The sequence below is a fragment of the Pan paniscus genome, chromosome 9, assembly GCF_029289425.2.
Source record: "Pan paniscus chromosome 9, NHGRI_mPanPan1-v2.0_pri, whole genome shotgun sequence".
Lineage (NCBI taxonomy): Eukaryota > Metazoa > Chordata > Mammalia > Primates > Hominidae > Pan > Pan paniscus.
In genome coordinates this window covers 76,898,818-76,918,628 of record NC_073258.2, presented here as the reverse complement: position 1 = coordinate 76,918,628, position 19,811 = coordinate 76,898,818, and the positions used below count along the sequence as shown (strand labels likewise).

General features: G+C 37.9%; 1 protein-coding gene across 3 annotated transcripts in view; it reads right to left on the bottom strand.

Annotated features, from left to right (window-relative positions):
• UVRAG (UV radiation resistance associated) overlaps window positions 1-19,811 on the bottom strand; it is a 324,828-nt gene that overhangs the window by 148,333 nt on the left and 156,684 nt on the right. For all 3 annotated transcript variants that reach the window (XM_034933393.3, XM_055094696.2, XM_055094695.2), the window contains one exon: window positions 10,104-10,230. In XM_034933393.3, the coding sequence (XP_034789284.2) occupies window positions 10,104-10,230 (127 nt within the window). The remainder of the gene's footprint in view (window positions 1-10,103; window positions 10,231-19,811) is intronic.

Here is a 19,811-nt window from a genome sequence, read left to right as displayed (position 1 = left end):
ATTTGGGGGTTGTGTCAGGACAAAAGACCCGGTAAAGCAACACAGAATTCATTAATGGGAAGATTACTTGGCTTGAGTTACTGAGGGGAAATCTGGTTTTTATTAAACATCCTAAGTTAAACTACTAATACCTTCCAGAAATGAAAATATATACACTAATAAACATTAATACTGAAAAGATCAGCTCATGACCCAGCTGGAAGTTGCCACAGACCACAAGTTGAGAACCACTGCCTTTGAGGGATAGGAAGGGAAAACGTATGAGTGTGAAGTAATGAGGCCCTTTGGAGTTATGTGACCACTCAGCAAGTCAGCAGCGTGGATAAAAATTGTCTTTTTGGCACTTTCCAATAAATCATCCTGCTGCAATGGATTTTCATGGACAAAAATATAAGCACCTGGTTTCTTCCAAATGTTTACACAAATTAATTCCTATGTCAGTATTATTAGCAGCTATCCTTACTGAACAGATGTGTAAAAAGATGCAGACAGTAAATAATTCCTTTGTGGTCATTCAGAATAACCAGTAGCAAAGTCACAATTAAATATGATATAGTACTGACTTTATATCCTAACTGAGCTCCTGGACTCAGAACCAAGTACCTAGATAAGCACCAAGTGCCAGTCACAATATGTAAGAACCCACTAGTAATATTCATATCAGCAAATCATTTCACTACTCCCTAGCAAACAAACTAAATCAAAGCTGCAAATGCAAGAGAAAAATACCTTTTTCACCTTCGTTGAGCAAATACCAGTGACTATGGTGCTTTTAAAATATTTTAACTTGGCTCAAGATTCATTAAATAGTACATTCATGTAAATGTACAAGAATAATGTTCAACACAAGCATATAATAGTATATGTTTAGAATAGAATATTGAAGAACAAGTACGTATCTGGTTACCTAGCACAGCCACTATGAAGAACACAGGTCCCCAAAAAGTAGGCCAGGTTATGCTAGTAAATAAATGTGGTTATCTGTATCCAGCCATCCCCCTCTTTCCCACTCCCCAGTGCCGATCACCACAGCCCACAAACATTCGCAATGGGAATAAGAGTGAAGCCAACAGCAGCACTCTTTCTCCTACTTATGTTAGGAACCAAAGTATCCACATTAGATCCTAACCTTCTAAGGATTCTAATAGTCCAGGGGAATACAAAGTAATTCTCATCTCAAAAACATATCTAAAAGTGAGAAAATGGCACTTCAAGTACAAACTCAGTGTTAAAAATCAACAATTGTGACCCTCCATGACAAATACATATTTAACTTGAAGATTACCATTCTTTCTCTCCATGATAAAACAGAGATTCAAGAATGTGCAAGTGACTTGGCTGTCAGAATTAAAATACTAGAAGAGATATCTATAAAATTCTATAATCTCCCTTCGCAGCACAGTTAGGCAGCAGTAACTCTGAACACAGGCTCTGCCATAACTTGCTATGTATGTGGCTTTGGGCACGTAACTTGTTATGTGATTTTGGACAAATCATCCTCATCTGCAAACTGGGTACTAATATGTAGTATCTTTATTATTAGAAGGATAATAATAGTATCTTTAATGTATAGGACTATTAGGACAAAATTAGATAAAGAATAGAAAACATGACATTTCCTGGCACTAATATTCTATATATAAGAGCAATTAATACCGGCTTGTGTTCTATAAAATATAAATACAAGCTCATATTCTCTAAATATGAGCAATTATTATTAAACCTCAGTCTTGTAAATGGTATAGATATCACTGTTTAGATGTTCATTTGCTTATAATCTAAGGATAGACATCCTGGGACCTCTTTCTATCCTAATAGGCAAATATACAACCAGAAACAGTTAAAGAACTATATCTCCCTATCTTTTTACCATATTCTAGAATAATATATACCCCTTGGTTTTATATATCATGCTAGCTATAAAAATGTAGTATTATTCAGTGATTGACAGTTTTGGAATCAATAGATTTTAATCTCAACATCACCTCTCATTAGCTACATGAATTTAAGTAAGTTACTTAATCTCTCTGACCCTGACATAGTTTCCTCAGCTATAAAAGGTAAATAATAATAGCATCTACCTCATAAAGTTATTGTAGTGATTAAACAATATTACATATTTATAGTAATAAGCACTGTACTGGATACATTATTGCTACTATTATTACTCTTACTAGAAAAGGTCAAAAGTCCCTAAACCCTTTAAAACCTTATAGTGTTTTCATTTTGAAAGTTAATGATCTTAAAAAAGGTAAGATATGCAGAAATATATGCCACAGATAGCAGGCAATGTAAGTACAGTAAAAGTTGATGGTACTTCCAAAGCAGTGTAAGAAATGTGTCTTTTCACAGAAGATGAAATCTTTTGAAGCAGGCCTTGTATGTACAAAACAACTGTCTATTTATTTGGGGCCATTCTAACAAAGACAAATGGACTTTATCATAATGCTTCATGATTTTAAATGGCATTATTCCTTTTGACTCTCATTTATAAATGTCAATATGCAAGTTGTATTGGAATGCAGATACTTATCACTGCCAAACAACATACACTTTTTCTGCAGTCTTTCTCATAAGAGTATCAGTCTTCCCATATGAATGATAAACTAGAAGTTAGAGAAGTCTTTCTTTAGCAATGATACCCATGACATGACACCAATAAGCATAAGTATGATGATTTCATTCAACAAATATTTATTCTATGTGTACTATATCCCAGGTATTATACCATGCCTAAAAGATATGAGTATTTAATGTAGTCCTTGAACAGTGTCTGCCCTCAGAATCTGTCTAGAGAAGGAGATAGACTAATAATCAAAGTGCTATCATGGAAAAATATAGGGTGCTATGGAAACACACGGTAGTACATTTAACCTAGGGGTGGGAGGAGAAAGAGAAGGGAGCCAGTGATGGTTTCCTGGTGAAAACAACATTTAGGCAAAGGCCTGAATGCAGGTAAGATGGAACAAAGCATACTTAAGTAACTAAAAGAGTTCTGTGTGGTTGAAGCATTCAGATTGAGGTGAGCCACTGGAGGCCTTTGTAAGTCATCTTGGGCTGAGACTTTTATCTTAAAGGTACAGAAACCCACCAGAGTATGACATAGGAATAAAACAGATGGTGTTTTGCTCCTATTTTTATGAGACCATTTCATTTTCATAACTCATCTGATCATCATATCATACATATTCTTGCTACACAAAATGTGGTTCACAGACCAGAAACATCAGCAGAACTTGGAAGCCTGTTAAAACTCAGTGAGACACAGTTTTAAGTATTACTATTAACCCCATTGTAGAGATAACACTAAGTTATTGGACAAGGTTACACAGCTGGTAAACAATGAAGCAGGCTTGTGAAACAAGGCATTCTGAATCAAAGCCTGTTCCTTTAGAAACTTATTTTCTAAAATTACTGAAATGAAGAAAAATCACATTTATAAAATTATTCTTTGTAATGTAAACTATACTTCATATAGGTCAAAACTTTAAAACCTGCTAAAAATGACTTACTTTATTCACATTCCAAATACACTCTTGCCACAGTAGGTTTTCTGTTTCCTATTACGTCTCATTTATCCACCAATGTCAACTATGTGAAATACACCAAAAACTAAACAGGAAACCACAAAAGGATGTAACAAATAAAATAAGGTTAAATAATTCATGTACTACATTTAATGGTACATTACCTATATGAAAGCCCCTCAAAGATTCATGCTGTGTAATACTTACTGAGGGCCTCAGTGTTGGGCACTGAGAAGGATACCATAAAAATGCAAAGTCCCTGCCCTGAAAGGGTTTACCAACTAAGTGCGAAGATAAGACGACATCAAAACACTATGGGGACACAGAAGAAGGAGGAGGAAACTTTCATTTGAGGGAGAAAAAAGCCTCAAGGAGAGGTAGTATTTGAGCATGTCTTTGAAGAACCAAAAGAACTAAACCAAGGAGAGATGAGTAAAGTGTGTTCTCATAAAAGCAAGTATAGAGGTAAAAAAGACTTCTATTTCTGACTGATGGAATAACATACATCAGATTTTCCTCCCACTGTAAACAGCTAGAAAGTCATACAAAATTATATGTAACAACAGTTTTCAGACAATAGATAAGAGGCAGCCTAGTATAATGATTCCTGAGAGAAGGAAAACAAGAAACATGAGCCCTATAACAGCTCCAAATCACTACATGGGGAGTGTTTCCAGGCCACAATGCAGAGGGTGAACAAACACAAAGAAAGTTCCAGAAGTGGCCAGGCACGGTAGCTCATGCCTGTAATCCTAGCACTTTGGGAGGTAGGCGGATCACTTGGGGTCAGGAGTTCAAGACCAGGCTGGACAACATGGTGAAACCACGTCTCTGCTAAAAATTCAAAAATTACCCAGGCGTGGTGGTACACGCCTGTAATCCTAGCTACTGAGGAGGCTGAGGCAGGAGAGTCGCTTGAACCCAGAAAGTTGCAGTGGGCTGAGATGACACCAGTGCACTCCAACCTGGGCAAAAGAGTGAGACCCCATCTCAAAAAAAAGGAAAAAAAGAATAAAGTTTTTAAAAAATGATGAATAAACTCAAAATACACTGTTAAGATAGGGAAGAAAAAACATGTAAAGCATATATTTGATAAAGAACATATCCAGAATATAAAAAGAACTCTTACAACTTAATAATAAGGTTACCATCCATCCCCCTTCCCCACTTTCCAAAAAACAGCTGAAAGATCTAAACAGACATTTCATCAGAGGAAAGAGACAGGTAACAGATAAGCACAAGAAAAGATGCTCAGCCACAATAGTTATCAGGGAAATACAAATTAAAACAATGAGAAACCACTACATACCCATTAACATGGCTAAAATCTAAAATTAATGTTTAGATGTGGATTAAGTGAAACTCTCATACATTGCTAGTTGAAAATGCATAACAGCTTAGTAGTTTTTAAAAAGTTAAACACACATTTACTATATCCCAGCAATCCCACACCTAGTTATTAATATTTAACCAAGAGAATATACCCACACAAGGGCTTATACTTGAATATCTACTGCAGCTTTATCCACAATAATTCAAAACTAGAAACAAACCCAATGGCCATCAACAGGTAAAGGTATAAACAAGTTGTATGTACATACAGTGAACACTACTCAGCAATGAAAAGATGAATTCCTGACACATACAACCACATAAATCCCAAAGCTACTATGCTAAGTGAAAAAGAGCCAGATATAAAAAGTGCATATTGTATGATTCCATTCATATGAAATGCTAGAAAAGGAAAATGGTATCAGAAAGCACATCAGTAATTGCTAGTGGTCAAACGATGGAGGAAAGAACTGACTACAACGAGGCCAAAAAGCTGTTTACAATGATAGAAATGTTATCATTGATTGTGGTGGTGGTTACCTGCCTGAATACATTAGCTAAACTCATCAAACTGTGTATTTTAAATTGATTAATTTGATTGTAAAATATACCTCATTAAAACTGATTTTTAAGAAAATAAAAAAAACAAAGAAATGAAAATTCACATATTGAGCTCTTATCAGTTCATTAAAAGAACAGTTAATGCGGCCGGGCTGGTGGCTCATGCCTGTAATCGCAGCACATTGGGAGGCCAAGGCGGGCGGATCACCTGAGGTCAGGAGTTTGAGACCAGCCTGGCCAACATGGCAAAACCCCATCTCCACTAAAATTACAAAAATTAGCCAGGCATGGTGGCAGGTGCCTGTAATCCCAGCTACTTGGGAGGCTGAGGCAGGATAATCGCTTGAACCCAGCAGGCAGAGGGGTGCAGTGAGCCGAGACCATGCCATTTTACTCCAGTCTGGCAGACAAGAGCGAAACTCCATCTCAAAAAAAAAAAAAAACAGTTAATGCAAAAATGACAAAATGGGTAAAGGATGCAAAACAGTAAACCACAAAATAAGAACTACAAAAATGCTTACAGTAAAACCTCTATGTTTTATTAAACCCTCTATGAAATATTAAAGGCTTTCACTGAGACTGGAAATGAGAAAAGGATATCCACTGATACTACTTCTATTTAATATTGTACTGGATGTCTCAGACAACACAATCAGGTAAGAAAAAAGTTTTAAAGGCATACGTATTAGGAAATGAGAAATAAAAATACCATCATGTGCAGGTGAGATGACTGTAAAAACAGAAAATTCAAAACAATCTAACAATTATTAGAACTAGTTAATAAGTTCCTTGGATATAAAATTAACATACGAAAATCTGGTGTAAGAAGCATGTAAGTCATTAGGTAAATTTGAATCAAAACTACAACGAGAAACAATGCTATATTCAGTAGGATGGCTATAATTAAAAGGAGAGATAATAACAGATATTGGTAAGAAAATGGGGAGATTGGAACCCTCATATATTGTTGGTAGGAATGTAAAACAGCTGTTGTGGAAAATGGTTGGCAGTCATTCAAAAAGTTAAAAATAGAGTTCTCATATGACCCAGCAATTACAGTTCCAGGTGTACGTAACAGGAATGAAATCAAACATCCCTACAAAAAGTTGTATATGAATGCTCATAAGCAGCTTTATCTGTGATAGACAAAAAGCGGAAACAACCCAAATGTCCAACAACTGATGAGTGGATTTTTAAAATGTGACATATCCATATAACTGAATGTATTATTCAGGAGTAAAAATGAATTAGTGATGCATGATACAGTGTGGATGAACCTTACAAATATTATGCTAAACAAATGAAGTTGGTCATAAAAGACCACAATATTGCATGATTCTGTTTATAAAAGAATGTCCAGAAAAGGCAAATCTAGAGACAGAAGGTAGGGGGGTGGTTACTTAGAACTGGGGGAGGGGAAGTGTGGAATAACTGCCAATGCACATGAGTTTTCTTTCAGGTAGGACAATCAGATTGTGGTGATCACTGCACAACTCTGTGAATAAACCAAGAAAAACTGAATTATACACTTTCAATGGCAAAATTATATGGTATGGGAATTATATCTCAATAATCTGATTTTTAAATTTTCTGCAATTTTTTATATTTGTAACAAATAATTAAAATCATTACTAATTTTAGTGTAATGAAATTTAATTATAATGCAACTAAATTAGAATGTAAATAAATAACCACAGGAAGACTGCAGCTGCAGGGCTGTAACTGTAACATTAACAATTATTAATCTGTCTATAATGCTCCCGGTGAATTTTTCTTTAAACATAATAAATACTAATACCACTTTAAAAAAACTAATTAATTGTACATCTATATACCAGAAACTAGTAAAAATAAGATTTAAAGATATGTACAATAGTATCATAAAACATCAAAAAATAGAAATAAATTCAATGAATCATGGGAAAGACCCATACACTATCTTATTTCGATAACGTTTTGTAAAGAAGATCTAATAAACAAAGGCATATATCATTTTCTTGGGATGGAAGCCTCAATATTGTAAAGATGTCTATTATCCCCAATTACATTTGATAAATATATTCAATGCAGTTCCATCAAAATCCTAGCAAATCCCAGCAATGATGTATGACAATTAAGAAAAAATATCCTAGCAAGGTTTTCTTTTCTATGTAGAAATTCACATGAAAATGACATAGGGCAAAAATAACCGAGGTAATCTTGAAGAAAAACAATTAAGCTGAAGAACTTTAATAGATATCAACACCTATCATAACATGAAAAAAATTAAAACAGCAAGATAATGGCAAAGGACCAGAAAAATAGATCAATAGAACAGAACAGAGTGTTCTTAACAGACTTACAAGCATATGGTCATCTGATTTATGAGAAAAGCAAAACTGCAATGCAATGGAGAAAGGATGATCTTCAGTGAATGGTGCTGGGTCAACTGACTATCAATACGAAAAAAAATAATCTCGACTCCTACCTTACATCACATACAACAAGTAATTCCAGATGAATTACAGATATAAATGTAAGAAGTAAAATAGTAAAGTATTTTAAAGAACACATAGAAAAACAACTATAAAATCTTAAAATAGATAAATATTTCTCCAAATAGTCACAAAAAGCCTCATCTATGAAAGACTGATAAAATGGAACTTCTGTTCATTTAAAGGTATCATTAAAGAGTGAACGAGCAAGCCACAGAATGGGAGAATATATTTTTAAGCATATGCCAAAAAAAGAACCCATATCCATAATATATAAAGAAATCTTACAAACAAAAAGACAGTCAAACCAAACTTTTTTTATTAATGGGCAAAAGATTCAAACAGGTATATCACAAAAGAGTGTATCTCAGTCAGCAAGAAGCATAGGAAATGTTTATAAAATTTATAACATATGAAAGACTAACTTCATTAGTCTTCAGGAAAATAAAAATTAAAACTGCAAGAGGATATTACAACATATCCAACAGAAAGGCTAAAACGAAAAATACAAATTACCAAATGTGATAAATACAAAATATACAAAAAAAAAAAAAAGAAAAGAAATTCCTGACAAGGATGTAGGAAGGAGCAACACTGGACAGAGGGGAGATAAACTGGCACAATCATATTGGAAAACCATTGGGCACAATCTACTAGAGCTGAAGATACGTACATTCTCTTGACTATAATTCTACTCCTCAGTTTCTACTCAACTGAAATACCTAAAAATCTTTATTAAGAAACGTATGAAAGTTCTTCACTCAGAAACCTAGAAGGTTCATGGAAGCATTAACTCTAATGTTCCCAAAATGAAAATTACTGAAACCAACAGCAAGAGTAGATAAATAAATTCACACTCATATAATGGAATACTATTTGGCATTAAACATGAACAAACTGCAACCACATGAAGGTAAGAATGACTCTACAAACATAATGTTGAAAAGAGCCACCACATGTACATATATGATTCTATTTCTATAAAGTTCAAAATTAGGCAAAACCAATCTGGTTTGAGTCTTGGCAGTGGCTAGTCTGGCTGGAGATGTGGTAAACGGAAGGAAGCGTGAGGAGGCTTTGGGGTCCTGTTTTGGGGTCCTGTTTCTCGATTGAGATTCTGCTCACATGGGTATGTTTGCTTTGTGAAAATTCAAGCTGTATGGACACAACTTCTCCATAACTTACCATGGGGATACATCCTGATAAACCCATTGTAAGTTGAAAATATCATAAGTTGAAAATGTATTTAATACACCTAACCTACTGATCATGAAACCTTAGCCTAGCCTACTTTTAAGGTGTCAGAACACTTACATTAGCTTACAGTTGGGCAAAATCATCTAACACAAAACTTATTTTATAACACAGCATTGAATACCATACACAGATGAGCACTTTGTAGACTTGATGGGATGTGAAAACATAAAAAACAATATCCAAAAAACACTAGCAACAGAGTACATTATAGAGTACCGGTTGTTCTCCCTCATGATCATGTGGCTGACTGAGAGCTGCAGCTCACTGTCACTGCCTGGCATAGCAAGAAAATATCATACCACATACTGCTAGCCTGGAAAAAGATCAAAATTCAAAATTCATAGTATGGTTTCTACCACATGCATATAACTTTTGCACATTGTAAAACTGAAAAATCATAAGTTAAATCATCATTAAATCAAACCATTGTAAGTCCGGGACGATTTGAATACAGATCTGTACACTTGTCTGTAGGGACTAACTTCAAAATACTTGCAAAAATATTTTAAAAATTTGAGAAAATTCTATCACCATACAATCATGCACTGCATAATGATGTTTTAATCAACAACAAACCACATACAAGATGGCGGTCCCACAGATTATAGTATAGTATTTTTATTCTATGCTTTGATATATTTAGATACATAAATACTCACCATTGTGTTATAGTTGCCTACAGTATTCAGTATGGTAACATGCTGTACAAGTTTATAGCCATATAGCCTAGGTGTGTAGTAGTAGTTTATACCATCTGGGCTTGTGTAAGCATACTCTATGATGGCAGCTCAGCAAGGAAATCACCAAAGGATGCATTTCCAGAGTATATCCCTGTCATTAAGTGATGTGTGACTGTATTTACACAAAAAATGACTATTTGAGCTTGTGAAGAAGAAGAAAGGAGAACTACTGAATGTGGAGGTTAGGCTGTTTGTATGGTATTTCCACTCACCTTTGTCTTGTAATGCAATTTGTTGCTTATGCAGTAATGCCACCTCCCGTCCCAAAGCTTTCTTCTGCCGTTCCAGTTCATTTTGAAGCACCAAAATTTTTAACTGCAGGCATTCACTTTTTTTTTTCTAAATAAATAAAATCACGGGTATATTTATGAATATAAATGTCATGACTATGAATAATTACATACTCACAATGTTTAAAAATAAATAATGGCTTAAAACATTTTAATACTCATCAAACTTATGGAACTCTTGAGTAACTTAATTACCAGCACCATCCTTTTAATGAAAATCATATAGAAATAAGCAAAGAATAAGAGTAAAAGTAAATCTTAAGTCCGGGGACCCAACAGACACTACACAAAATATCTCAGGTACCTTCCCTGATACCACAATACAATACAATAAGATTTTTAAAACTTAATAACAAATAAATTCTCAAAAAGTTAAATACAGAGGTACCATAAGACCCAGAAATTCCACTTCTAGATATATACCAAGAGAACTGAACACATGTCCACACAAAAACCTGAATACTAATGTTCATAGCAGCATTATTCATAATAGCTGAATGACATAAAAAACCCAAATGTCCACCAACTGATGAAAGGATAAATAAAATGTGGCCTATCCATACAATCAAATATTATTTTGTAATAAAAAGAAATTAAGTAATGACAAATGCTACAACATGGATCAACCTTAAAAACATTATGCTATGTTAAAGAATCCAGTTTTAAAAGGCCACACACTATACGGCTCCATTTATATGAAATGTCCAGAATAGGCAAATCCATAGAAACAAAAAGTAGATTTCCACGTTTGCCAAACCAAACCGAGGTGCTCTAACCCCCCTGCCTGTTTCAAAGAAGGCCAAGCAGAGGCCTGAGGTTTTCATCCCTGCTAGGCAGTAACCAAACGAGTCCCATGTGGTAACTACTGACACCACAAGGGGATCCTGGACTTTTACCACCCACCTGTCTGTAATGAGATAACCCTCTCCCATCCCCAATGCAGTGGTATTAGAGAAGGCCTAGTTGAGAGTCACTTTCACTACTACCCCGTGCTAATGAGGCCACCCTCCTTTCTGTGATATCAGTGGAAGATATGTGGGGAGAAGTAACAAGGCATCTCTCCTCCTCCCAGCTAAGAATTTATCATTGGAGGCCTAGTGGGGAGCCACTCCTGGCCAGTATTAATTAAGGCAAGGGGAGCTTTCTCCCCTGCCACTTAGCCAATGGAAGCTGCATAGGGAATCTGGACTTCTATACTCATCTGGCAGTAATGAAATGGCACCTCTTCTTTCCCCTACCAGAGAGGTCTCAGAGGAAGCCAGCTAAAACAGAGGGCTTAAATAAGATCCAGAGACTTAAAACATAATGCCCAAAATGTCCAAGTTTCAATCAAAAACCACTCACCACACCAAGAACCAGGAAAATGCCAAACAAAATGAAAAAGGACAAACAACAGATGCCAATACTGACATGATAGACGTGTTACAATTTTCTGATAAAGACCTGAAAGTAGCCAACATAAAAATGCTTCAATAGCAATTAAGAACATGCTTGAAACAAATGAAAAAGTAGGAAAAAAAAAAAAAACTAGAAAGTCTCAGCCAAGAAACAGAAGATATAAAGAACCAAATGGAAATTTTAGAACAAAAAATAACAAAAACTCAGTGAATGGGCTCAATGGCAGCACAGAGGAAGCAGGGAAAAGTCTGTGAACAGAATACTGAAACTACCAATTTTAGCAAGAGAGAAAATAGCCTTGAAAAAAATGAACAAAACATCAGGGACCTGTGTAACTACACCAAAAGAGCTAACTTTTGTGTCATCAGAATCCTAGAAAGAAAAGAGAAACAGAGAAGGACTGAAAAAGTATTTGAAAAAATAATGGAGCCAGGCAAGATGGCTCATGCCTGTAATCCCAACGACTCAGTGGCTGAGGCAGGAGGATTATTCAAGCCTAGGAGTTTGAGGCTGCGGTAAGCTATGATGATGCCATTGTACTTCAACCTAAGTATCAGAGCAAGACCCTGTCACACAAAAAAAAAAATGAAAAGAAAAGAAAAGAAATAATGGCTAAAAACTTGCCAAATTAGGGGCAGGCACAGTGGCTCACACCTGTAATCCCAGCATTTTGGGAGGCTGAGGTGGGCAGATCACTTGGGGCCAGGAGTTTGAGACCAGCCTGGCCAACATAGTGAAACCCCGTCTCTACTAAAAATATAAAAATTAGCCAGGCCCGGTAGTGGGCACCTGTAATCCCAGCTATTCGGGAGGCTGAGGCGGAAAAATCGCTTGAACCTGGGAGGTGGAGGTTGCCGTGAGCCAAGATCATGCCACTACACTCCAGCCTGGGCGACAGAGCAAGACTCTGTCTAAAAATTTTAAATTTAAAAACTTACCAAATTAGGCAGAAGAAATAAATCTACATATTCAAGAAGCCAGTTAAATCCAAATAGAATAAATCCAATACAGAAAAATCAATGAAACCAACAACTGGTTCTTTGAAAAGGTAAATAAAATTGATAAAACTCTAGCCAGGGCCAGGTCTGTAATCCCAGCACTTTGGGAGACTGAGGCACGTGGATCACCTGAGGTCAGGAGTTTGAGACCAGCCTAGTCAACATGGCAAAACCTCATCTTTACTAAAAGTACAAAATTAGCTGGGCATGGTGGCAGGCACCTGTAATCCCAGATACTTGAGAGGCTGAGGCAGGAGAATTGCTTGAACCTGGGAGGTGGAGGTTGCAGTTAGTCGAGGTCACGCCATTACACTCCAGCCTGGGCAACGAGAGTGAAACTCCACCTCAAAAAAAAAAAAATTCTAGCCAGACTCTTCAAGGAAAAAAGAGAAAAGGCAAAATTTACTAATATGAAGAAAGAGGGGTTATCACAATTGATCTCACAAACATCAGAAGAATAAAAAAACACTATAAACAACTCTATGCCCAGAAGTTTGGTAACTTAGCTAATATAAACCAATTCTTTGAAAGACAATCTACCAAAACTCACAGTAGGAAAAAGAGATAATAAAGAAATTAGGCTGGACATTGGCACATGGCTGTAATCTCAGCACTTTAGGAAGCCCAGGTGGGAGGATTGCTTGAGCCCAGAAGTTGGAGACCAGCTTGGGCAATACACTGAAACCCCATCCATAAAAATAAAAAATAACAAAATTGGCTGGATGCGGTGGCATGTACCTATAGTCCTAGCTACTCAGAAGGCTGAGGTGAAAGGATCACTTGAGATCAGGAGTTCAAGGCTAGAGTGAGCCATGATCCTGCCACTATACTCAGTCTAGGCAACAGAGCAAGACCCTGTCTCAAAAAACAAACAAACAAAACAGAGAGAGAGAGAGAAATTAAATTAACAATTACTAACCTTCAGAAACAGGGGAGAAAAAAAAAAAGGTCTAGTTGGTTTCACAGTGAATTCTACTAAATGTTTAAGTAAGAAACAATACCAGAAAAAAGAGGCAGGGAGGTTCCAAGATGGCCGAATAGGAATAGCTCCAGTCTACAGCTTCCAGCGTGAGCGACGCAGAAGATGGATGATTTCTGCATTTCCAATTGAGGTGCCGGGTTCATCTCACTGGGGCTTGTAGGACAGTGGGTGCAGGACAGTGGGTGCAGCCCACGGACCGTGAGCCAAAGCAGGGCAAGGCATCGCCTCACCAGAGAAGCACAAGCGGTCGGGGAACTCCCTTTCCCAGCCAAGGGAAGCCACGATAGACGGCACCTGGAAAATCGCATCTGGAAAATCAGGTCACTCCCACCCTAATACTGTGCTTTTCCAAAGGTCTTAGCAAACAGCACACCAGAAGATTATATCCCGCGCCTGGCTCAGAGGGTCCCACGCCCACGGAGCCTTGCTCACTGCCAGCACAGCAGTCTGAGATCAAACTGCAAGGCGGCAGCGAGGCTGGGGGAGGGGCACCCACCAATGCTGAGGCTTGAGCAGGTAAACAAAGCTGCCCAGAAGCTCGAACTGGGTGGAGCCCACCGCAGCTCAAGGAGGCCTGCCTGCCTCTGTAGACTCCACCTCTGGGGGCAGGGCATAGCTGAACAAAAGGCAGCAGAAACTTCTGCAGACTTAAACATCCCTGTCTGTCAGCTTTGAAGAGAGTAGTGGTTCTCCCAGCACAGAGTTTGAGATATGGGAACGGACAGACTGCCTCCTCAAGTGGGTCCCTGACCCCCAAGTAGCCTAACTGGGAGGCATCTCCCAGCAGGGGCCGACTGACACCTCATATGGCCGGGTGCCCCTCTAGACACGAAGCTTCCAGAGGAATGATCAGGCAGCAACATTTGCCGTTCTGCAATATTTGCAGTTCTGCAGCCTCCACTGGTGATACCCAGGCAAACGGGGCCTGGAGTGGACCTCCAGCAAACTCCAACAGACCTGCAGCTGAGGGTCCTGACTGTTAGAAGGAAAACTAACAAACAGAAAGGATATCCACACCAAAACCCAATCTGTACGTCACCATCATCGAAGACCAAAGGTAGATAAAACCACAAAGATGGGAGAAACCAGAGCAGAAAAGCTGAAAATTCTAAAAATCAGAGCACCTCTTCTCCTCCAAAGGAATGCAGCTCCTTGCCAGCAACTGAACAAAGCTAGACGGAGAAAGACTTTGACGAGTAGAGAGAAGAAGGATTCAGAAGATCGGTAATAACAAACTTCTCCAAGCTAAAGGAGGATGTTCGAACCCATCTCAAAGAAGCTAAAAACTTTGAAAAATATTGGACAAATGGCTAACTAGAATAAACAGCGTAGAGAAGACCTTAAATGACCTGATGGAGCTGTAAACCACGACACAAGAACTATGTGATGCATGCACAAGCTTCAGTAGCCGATTCGATCAACTGGAAGAAAGGGTATCAGTGATTGAAGATCAAATGAATGAAATGAAGTGAGAAGAGAAGTTTAGAGAAAAAAGAGTAAAAAGAAATGAACAAAGCCTCCAACAAATACGGGACTATGTGAAAAGACCAAATCTATGTCTGATTGGTGTACCTGAAAGTGATGGGGAGGATGGAACCAAGTTGGAAAACACTCTGCAGGATATTATCCAGGAGAACTTCCCTAACCTAGCAAGGCAGGCCAGCGTTCAAATTCAGGAAATACAGAGAACACCACAAAGATACTCCTCGAGAAGAGCAACTCCAAGACACATAATTGTCAGATTCACCAAAGTTGAAATGAAGGAAAAAATATTAAGGGCAGCCAGAGAGAAAGGTCAGGTTACCCACAAAGGGAAGCCCATCAGACTAACAGCGGATCTCTTGGCAGAAACTCTACAAGCCACAAAAGAGTGGGGGCCAATATTCAACATTCTGAAAGAAAAGAATTTTCAACCCAGAATTTCATATCCAGCCAAACTAAGCTACATAAGTGAAGGAGAAATAAAATCCTTTACAGACAAGCAAATGCTGAGAGATTTTGTCACCACCAGGCCTGCCCTATAAGAGCTCCTGAAGGAAGCACTAAACATGGAAAGAACAACCGGTACCAGCCACTGCAAAAACATGCCAAATTGTAAAGATCATCGATGCTAGGAAGAAACTGCATCAACTAACGAGCAAAATAATCAGCTAACATCATAATGACAGGATCAAATTCACACATAACAATATTAACCTTAAGTGTAAATGGGCTAAATGCTCCAATTAAAAGACACAGACTGGCAAATAGGATGGAGTCAAGACCCGTAAGTGTGCTGTATTCAGGAAACCCATCTCACATGCAGAGACACACATAGGCTCAAAATAAAGGGATGGAGGAACATCTACCAAGCAAATGGAAAACACAAAAAAGCAGGGGTTGCAATCCTAGTCTCTGATAAAACAGACTTTAAACCAACAAAGATCCAAAGAGACAAAGAAGGCCATTACATAATGGTAAAGGGATCAATTCAACTAGAAGAGCTAACTATCCTAAATATATATGCACCCAATACAGGAGCACCCAGGTTAATAAAGCAAGTCCTTAGAGACCTACAAAGAGACTTAGAGTCCCACACAATAATAATGGGAGACTTTAACACCCCACTGTCAACATTAGACAGATCCACGAGACAGAAAGTTAACAAGGATATCCAGGAATTGAACTCAGCTCTCTGCACCAAGCAGACCTAATAGACATCTACAGAACTCTCCACCCCAAATCAACAGAATATACACTCTTCTCAGCACCACATCGCACTTACTCCAAAATTGACCACATAGTTGGAAGTAAAGCACTCCTCGGCAAATGTAAAAGAACAGAAATTATAACAAACTGTCTCTCAGACCACAGTGCAATCAAACTAGAACTCAGGATTAAGAAACTCACTCAAAACCGCTCAACTACATGGAAACTGAACAACCTGCTCCTGAATGACTACTGGGTACATAACGAAATGAAGGCAGAAATAAAGATGTTCTTTGCAACCAACGAGAACAAAGACACAACATACCAGAATCTCTGGGACACATTTAAAGCAGTGTGTAGAGGGAAATTTATAGCACTAAATGCCCACAAGAGAAAGCAGGAAAGATCTAAAATTGACACCCTAACATCACAATTAAAAGAACTGGAGAAGCAAGAGCAAACACATTCAAAAGCTAGCAGAAGGCAAGAAATAACTAAGATCAGAGCAGAACTGAAGGAAATAGAGACACAAAAAAACCTTCAAAAAATCAATGAATCCAGGAGCTGGTTTTTTGAAAAGATCAACAAAATTGACAAGACTAATAAAGAAGAAAAGAAGGAAGAATCAAATAGACGCAGTAAAAAATGATAAAGGGGATATCACCACCGATCCCACAGAGATACAAACTACCATCAGAGAATACTACAAACACCTCTACGCAAATAAACTAGAAAATCTAGAAGAAATAGATACATTCCTGGACACATACACCATCCCAAGACTAAACCAGGAAGAAGCTGAATCGCTGAATAGAGCAATAACAGGCTCTGAAATTGAGGCAATAATTAAGAGCCTACCAACCAAAAAAAGTCCAGGACCAGACGGATTCACAGCCAAATTCTACCAGAGGTACAAAGAGGAGCTGGTACCATTCCTTCTGAAACTACTCCAATCAAAAGAAAAAGAGGGAATCCTCCCTAACTCATTTTATGAGGCCAGCATCATCCTGATACCAAAGCCTGGCAGAGACACAATGAAAAAAGAGAATTTTAGACCAATATCCCTGATGAACATTGATGTAAAAATCCCCAGTAAAACACTGGCAAACGGAATCCAGCAGTACATCAAAGAGCTTATCCACCATGATCAAGTGGGCTTCATCCCTGGGATGCAAGGCTGGTTCAACATACGCAAATCAATAAACGTAATCCATCATATAAAAAGAACTAAAGACAAAAACCACATGATTATCTCAATAGATGCAGAAAAGGCCTTTGACAAAATTCAACAGCCTTCATGCTAAAAACTCTCAATAAATTAGGTATTGATGGGACGTATCTCAAAATAATAAGAGCTATTTATGACAAACCCACAGCCAACATCATACTGAATGGACAAAAACTGGAACCACTCCCTTTGAAAACTGGCACAAGACAGGGATGCCCCTCTCACCACTCCTATTCAACACAGTGTTGGAAGTTCTGGCCAGGGCAATCAGGCAGGAGAAAGAAACAAAGGGTATTCAATTAGGAAAAGAGGAAGTCAAATTGTCCCTGTTTGCAGATGACATGATTGTATATTTAGAAAACCCCATCGTCTCAGCCGAAAATCTCCTTAAGCTGATAAGCAACTGCAGCAAAGTCTCAGGATACAAAATCAATGTGCAAAAATCACAAGCATTCCTATACACCAATAACAGACAGAGAGCCAAATCATGAGTGAACTCCCATTCACAACTGCTTCAAAGAGAATAAAATACCTAGGGATCCAACTTACAAGGGATGTGAAGGACCTCTTTAAGGAGAATTACAAACCACTGCTCAACAAAATAAAAGAGGACACAAACAAATGGAAGAACATTCCATACTCATGGATAGGAAGAATCAATATCGTGAAAATGGCCATACTGCCCAAGGTAATTTATAGATTCAATGCCATCCCTATCAAGCTACCAATGACTTTCTTCACAGAATTGGAAAAAACTACTTTATAAAGTTCATATGGAACCAAAAAAGAGCCCGCATTGCCAAGACAATCCTAAGCCAAAAGAACAAAACTAGAGGCATCACAATACCTGACTTCAAACTATACTACAAGGCTACAGTAACCAAAACAGCATGGTACTGGTACCAAAACAGAGATATAGGCCAATGGAACAGAACAGAGCCCTCAGAAATAATACCACACATCTACAACCATCTGATGTTTGACAAACCTGACAAAAACAAGAAATCCTATTTAATAAATGGTGCTGGGAAAACTGGCTAGCCATATGTCAAAAGCTGAAATTGGATCCCTTCCTTACACCTTATACAAAAATTAATTCAAGATGGATTAAAGACTTAAATGTCAGACCTAAAACCATAAAAACCCCTAGAAGAAAACCTAGGCAATACCATTCAGGACACAGGCATGGGAAAGGACTTCATGTCTAAAACACCAAAAGCAACAGCAACAAAAGCCAAAATTGAGAAATGGGATCTAATTAAACTAAAGAGCTTCTACGCAGCAAAAGAAACTACCATCAGAGTGAACAGGCAACCTACAGAATGGGAGAAAATTTTTGCAATCTACTCATCTGACAAAGGGCTAATACCCAGAATCTACAAAGATCTTAAACAAATTTACAAGAAAAGATCAAACAACCCCATCAAAAAGTGGGCGAGGAGTATGAACAGACACTTCTCAAAAGAAGACATTTATGCAGCCAACAGACACATTAAAAATGCTCATGATCACTGGCCATCAGAGAAATGCAAATCAAAACCACAATGAGATACCATCTCACACCAGTTAGAATGGCGATCATTAAAAAGTCAGGAAACAACAGGTGCTGGAGAGGATGTGGAGAAATAGGAACGCTTTTACACTGTTGGTGGGACTGTAAACTAGTTCAACCACTGTGGAAGACAGGTGGCAATTCCTCAAGGATCTAGAACTAGAAATACCATTTGACCCAGCCATCCCGTTACTGGGTATATACCCAAAGGATTATAATCATGCTGCTATAAAGACACATGCACACGTATGCTTATTGCGGCACTATTCACAATAGCAAAGACTTGGAATCAACCCAAATGTCCATCAATGATAGACTGGATTAAGAAAATGTGGCACATATACACCATGGAATACTATGCAGCCATAAAAAAGGATGAGTTCATGTCCTTTGCAGTGACATGGATGAAGCTGGAAACCATCATTCTGAGCAAACTATTCCAAGGACAGAAAACCAAACACCTCATATTCTCACTCACAGGCGGGAATTGAACAATGAGAACACTTGGACACAGGGTGGGGAACACCACACACCAGGGCCTGTCATGGGGTAGGGGGATGGAGGAGGGATAGCATTAGGAGATATACCTAATGTAAATGACGAGTTAATGGGTGCAGCACACCAACATGGCACATGTATACATATGTAACAAAACTGCACATTGTGCACATGTACCCTAGAACTTAAAGTATAAAAAAAAAAGAAACAATTCCAGTTCTTCAGAATCTCTTCCAGAAATTAGAAGTTGATGAACACTTGCTAACTCATTCTATGAAGCCAGCAT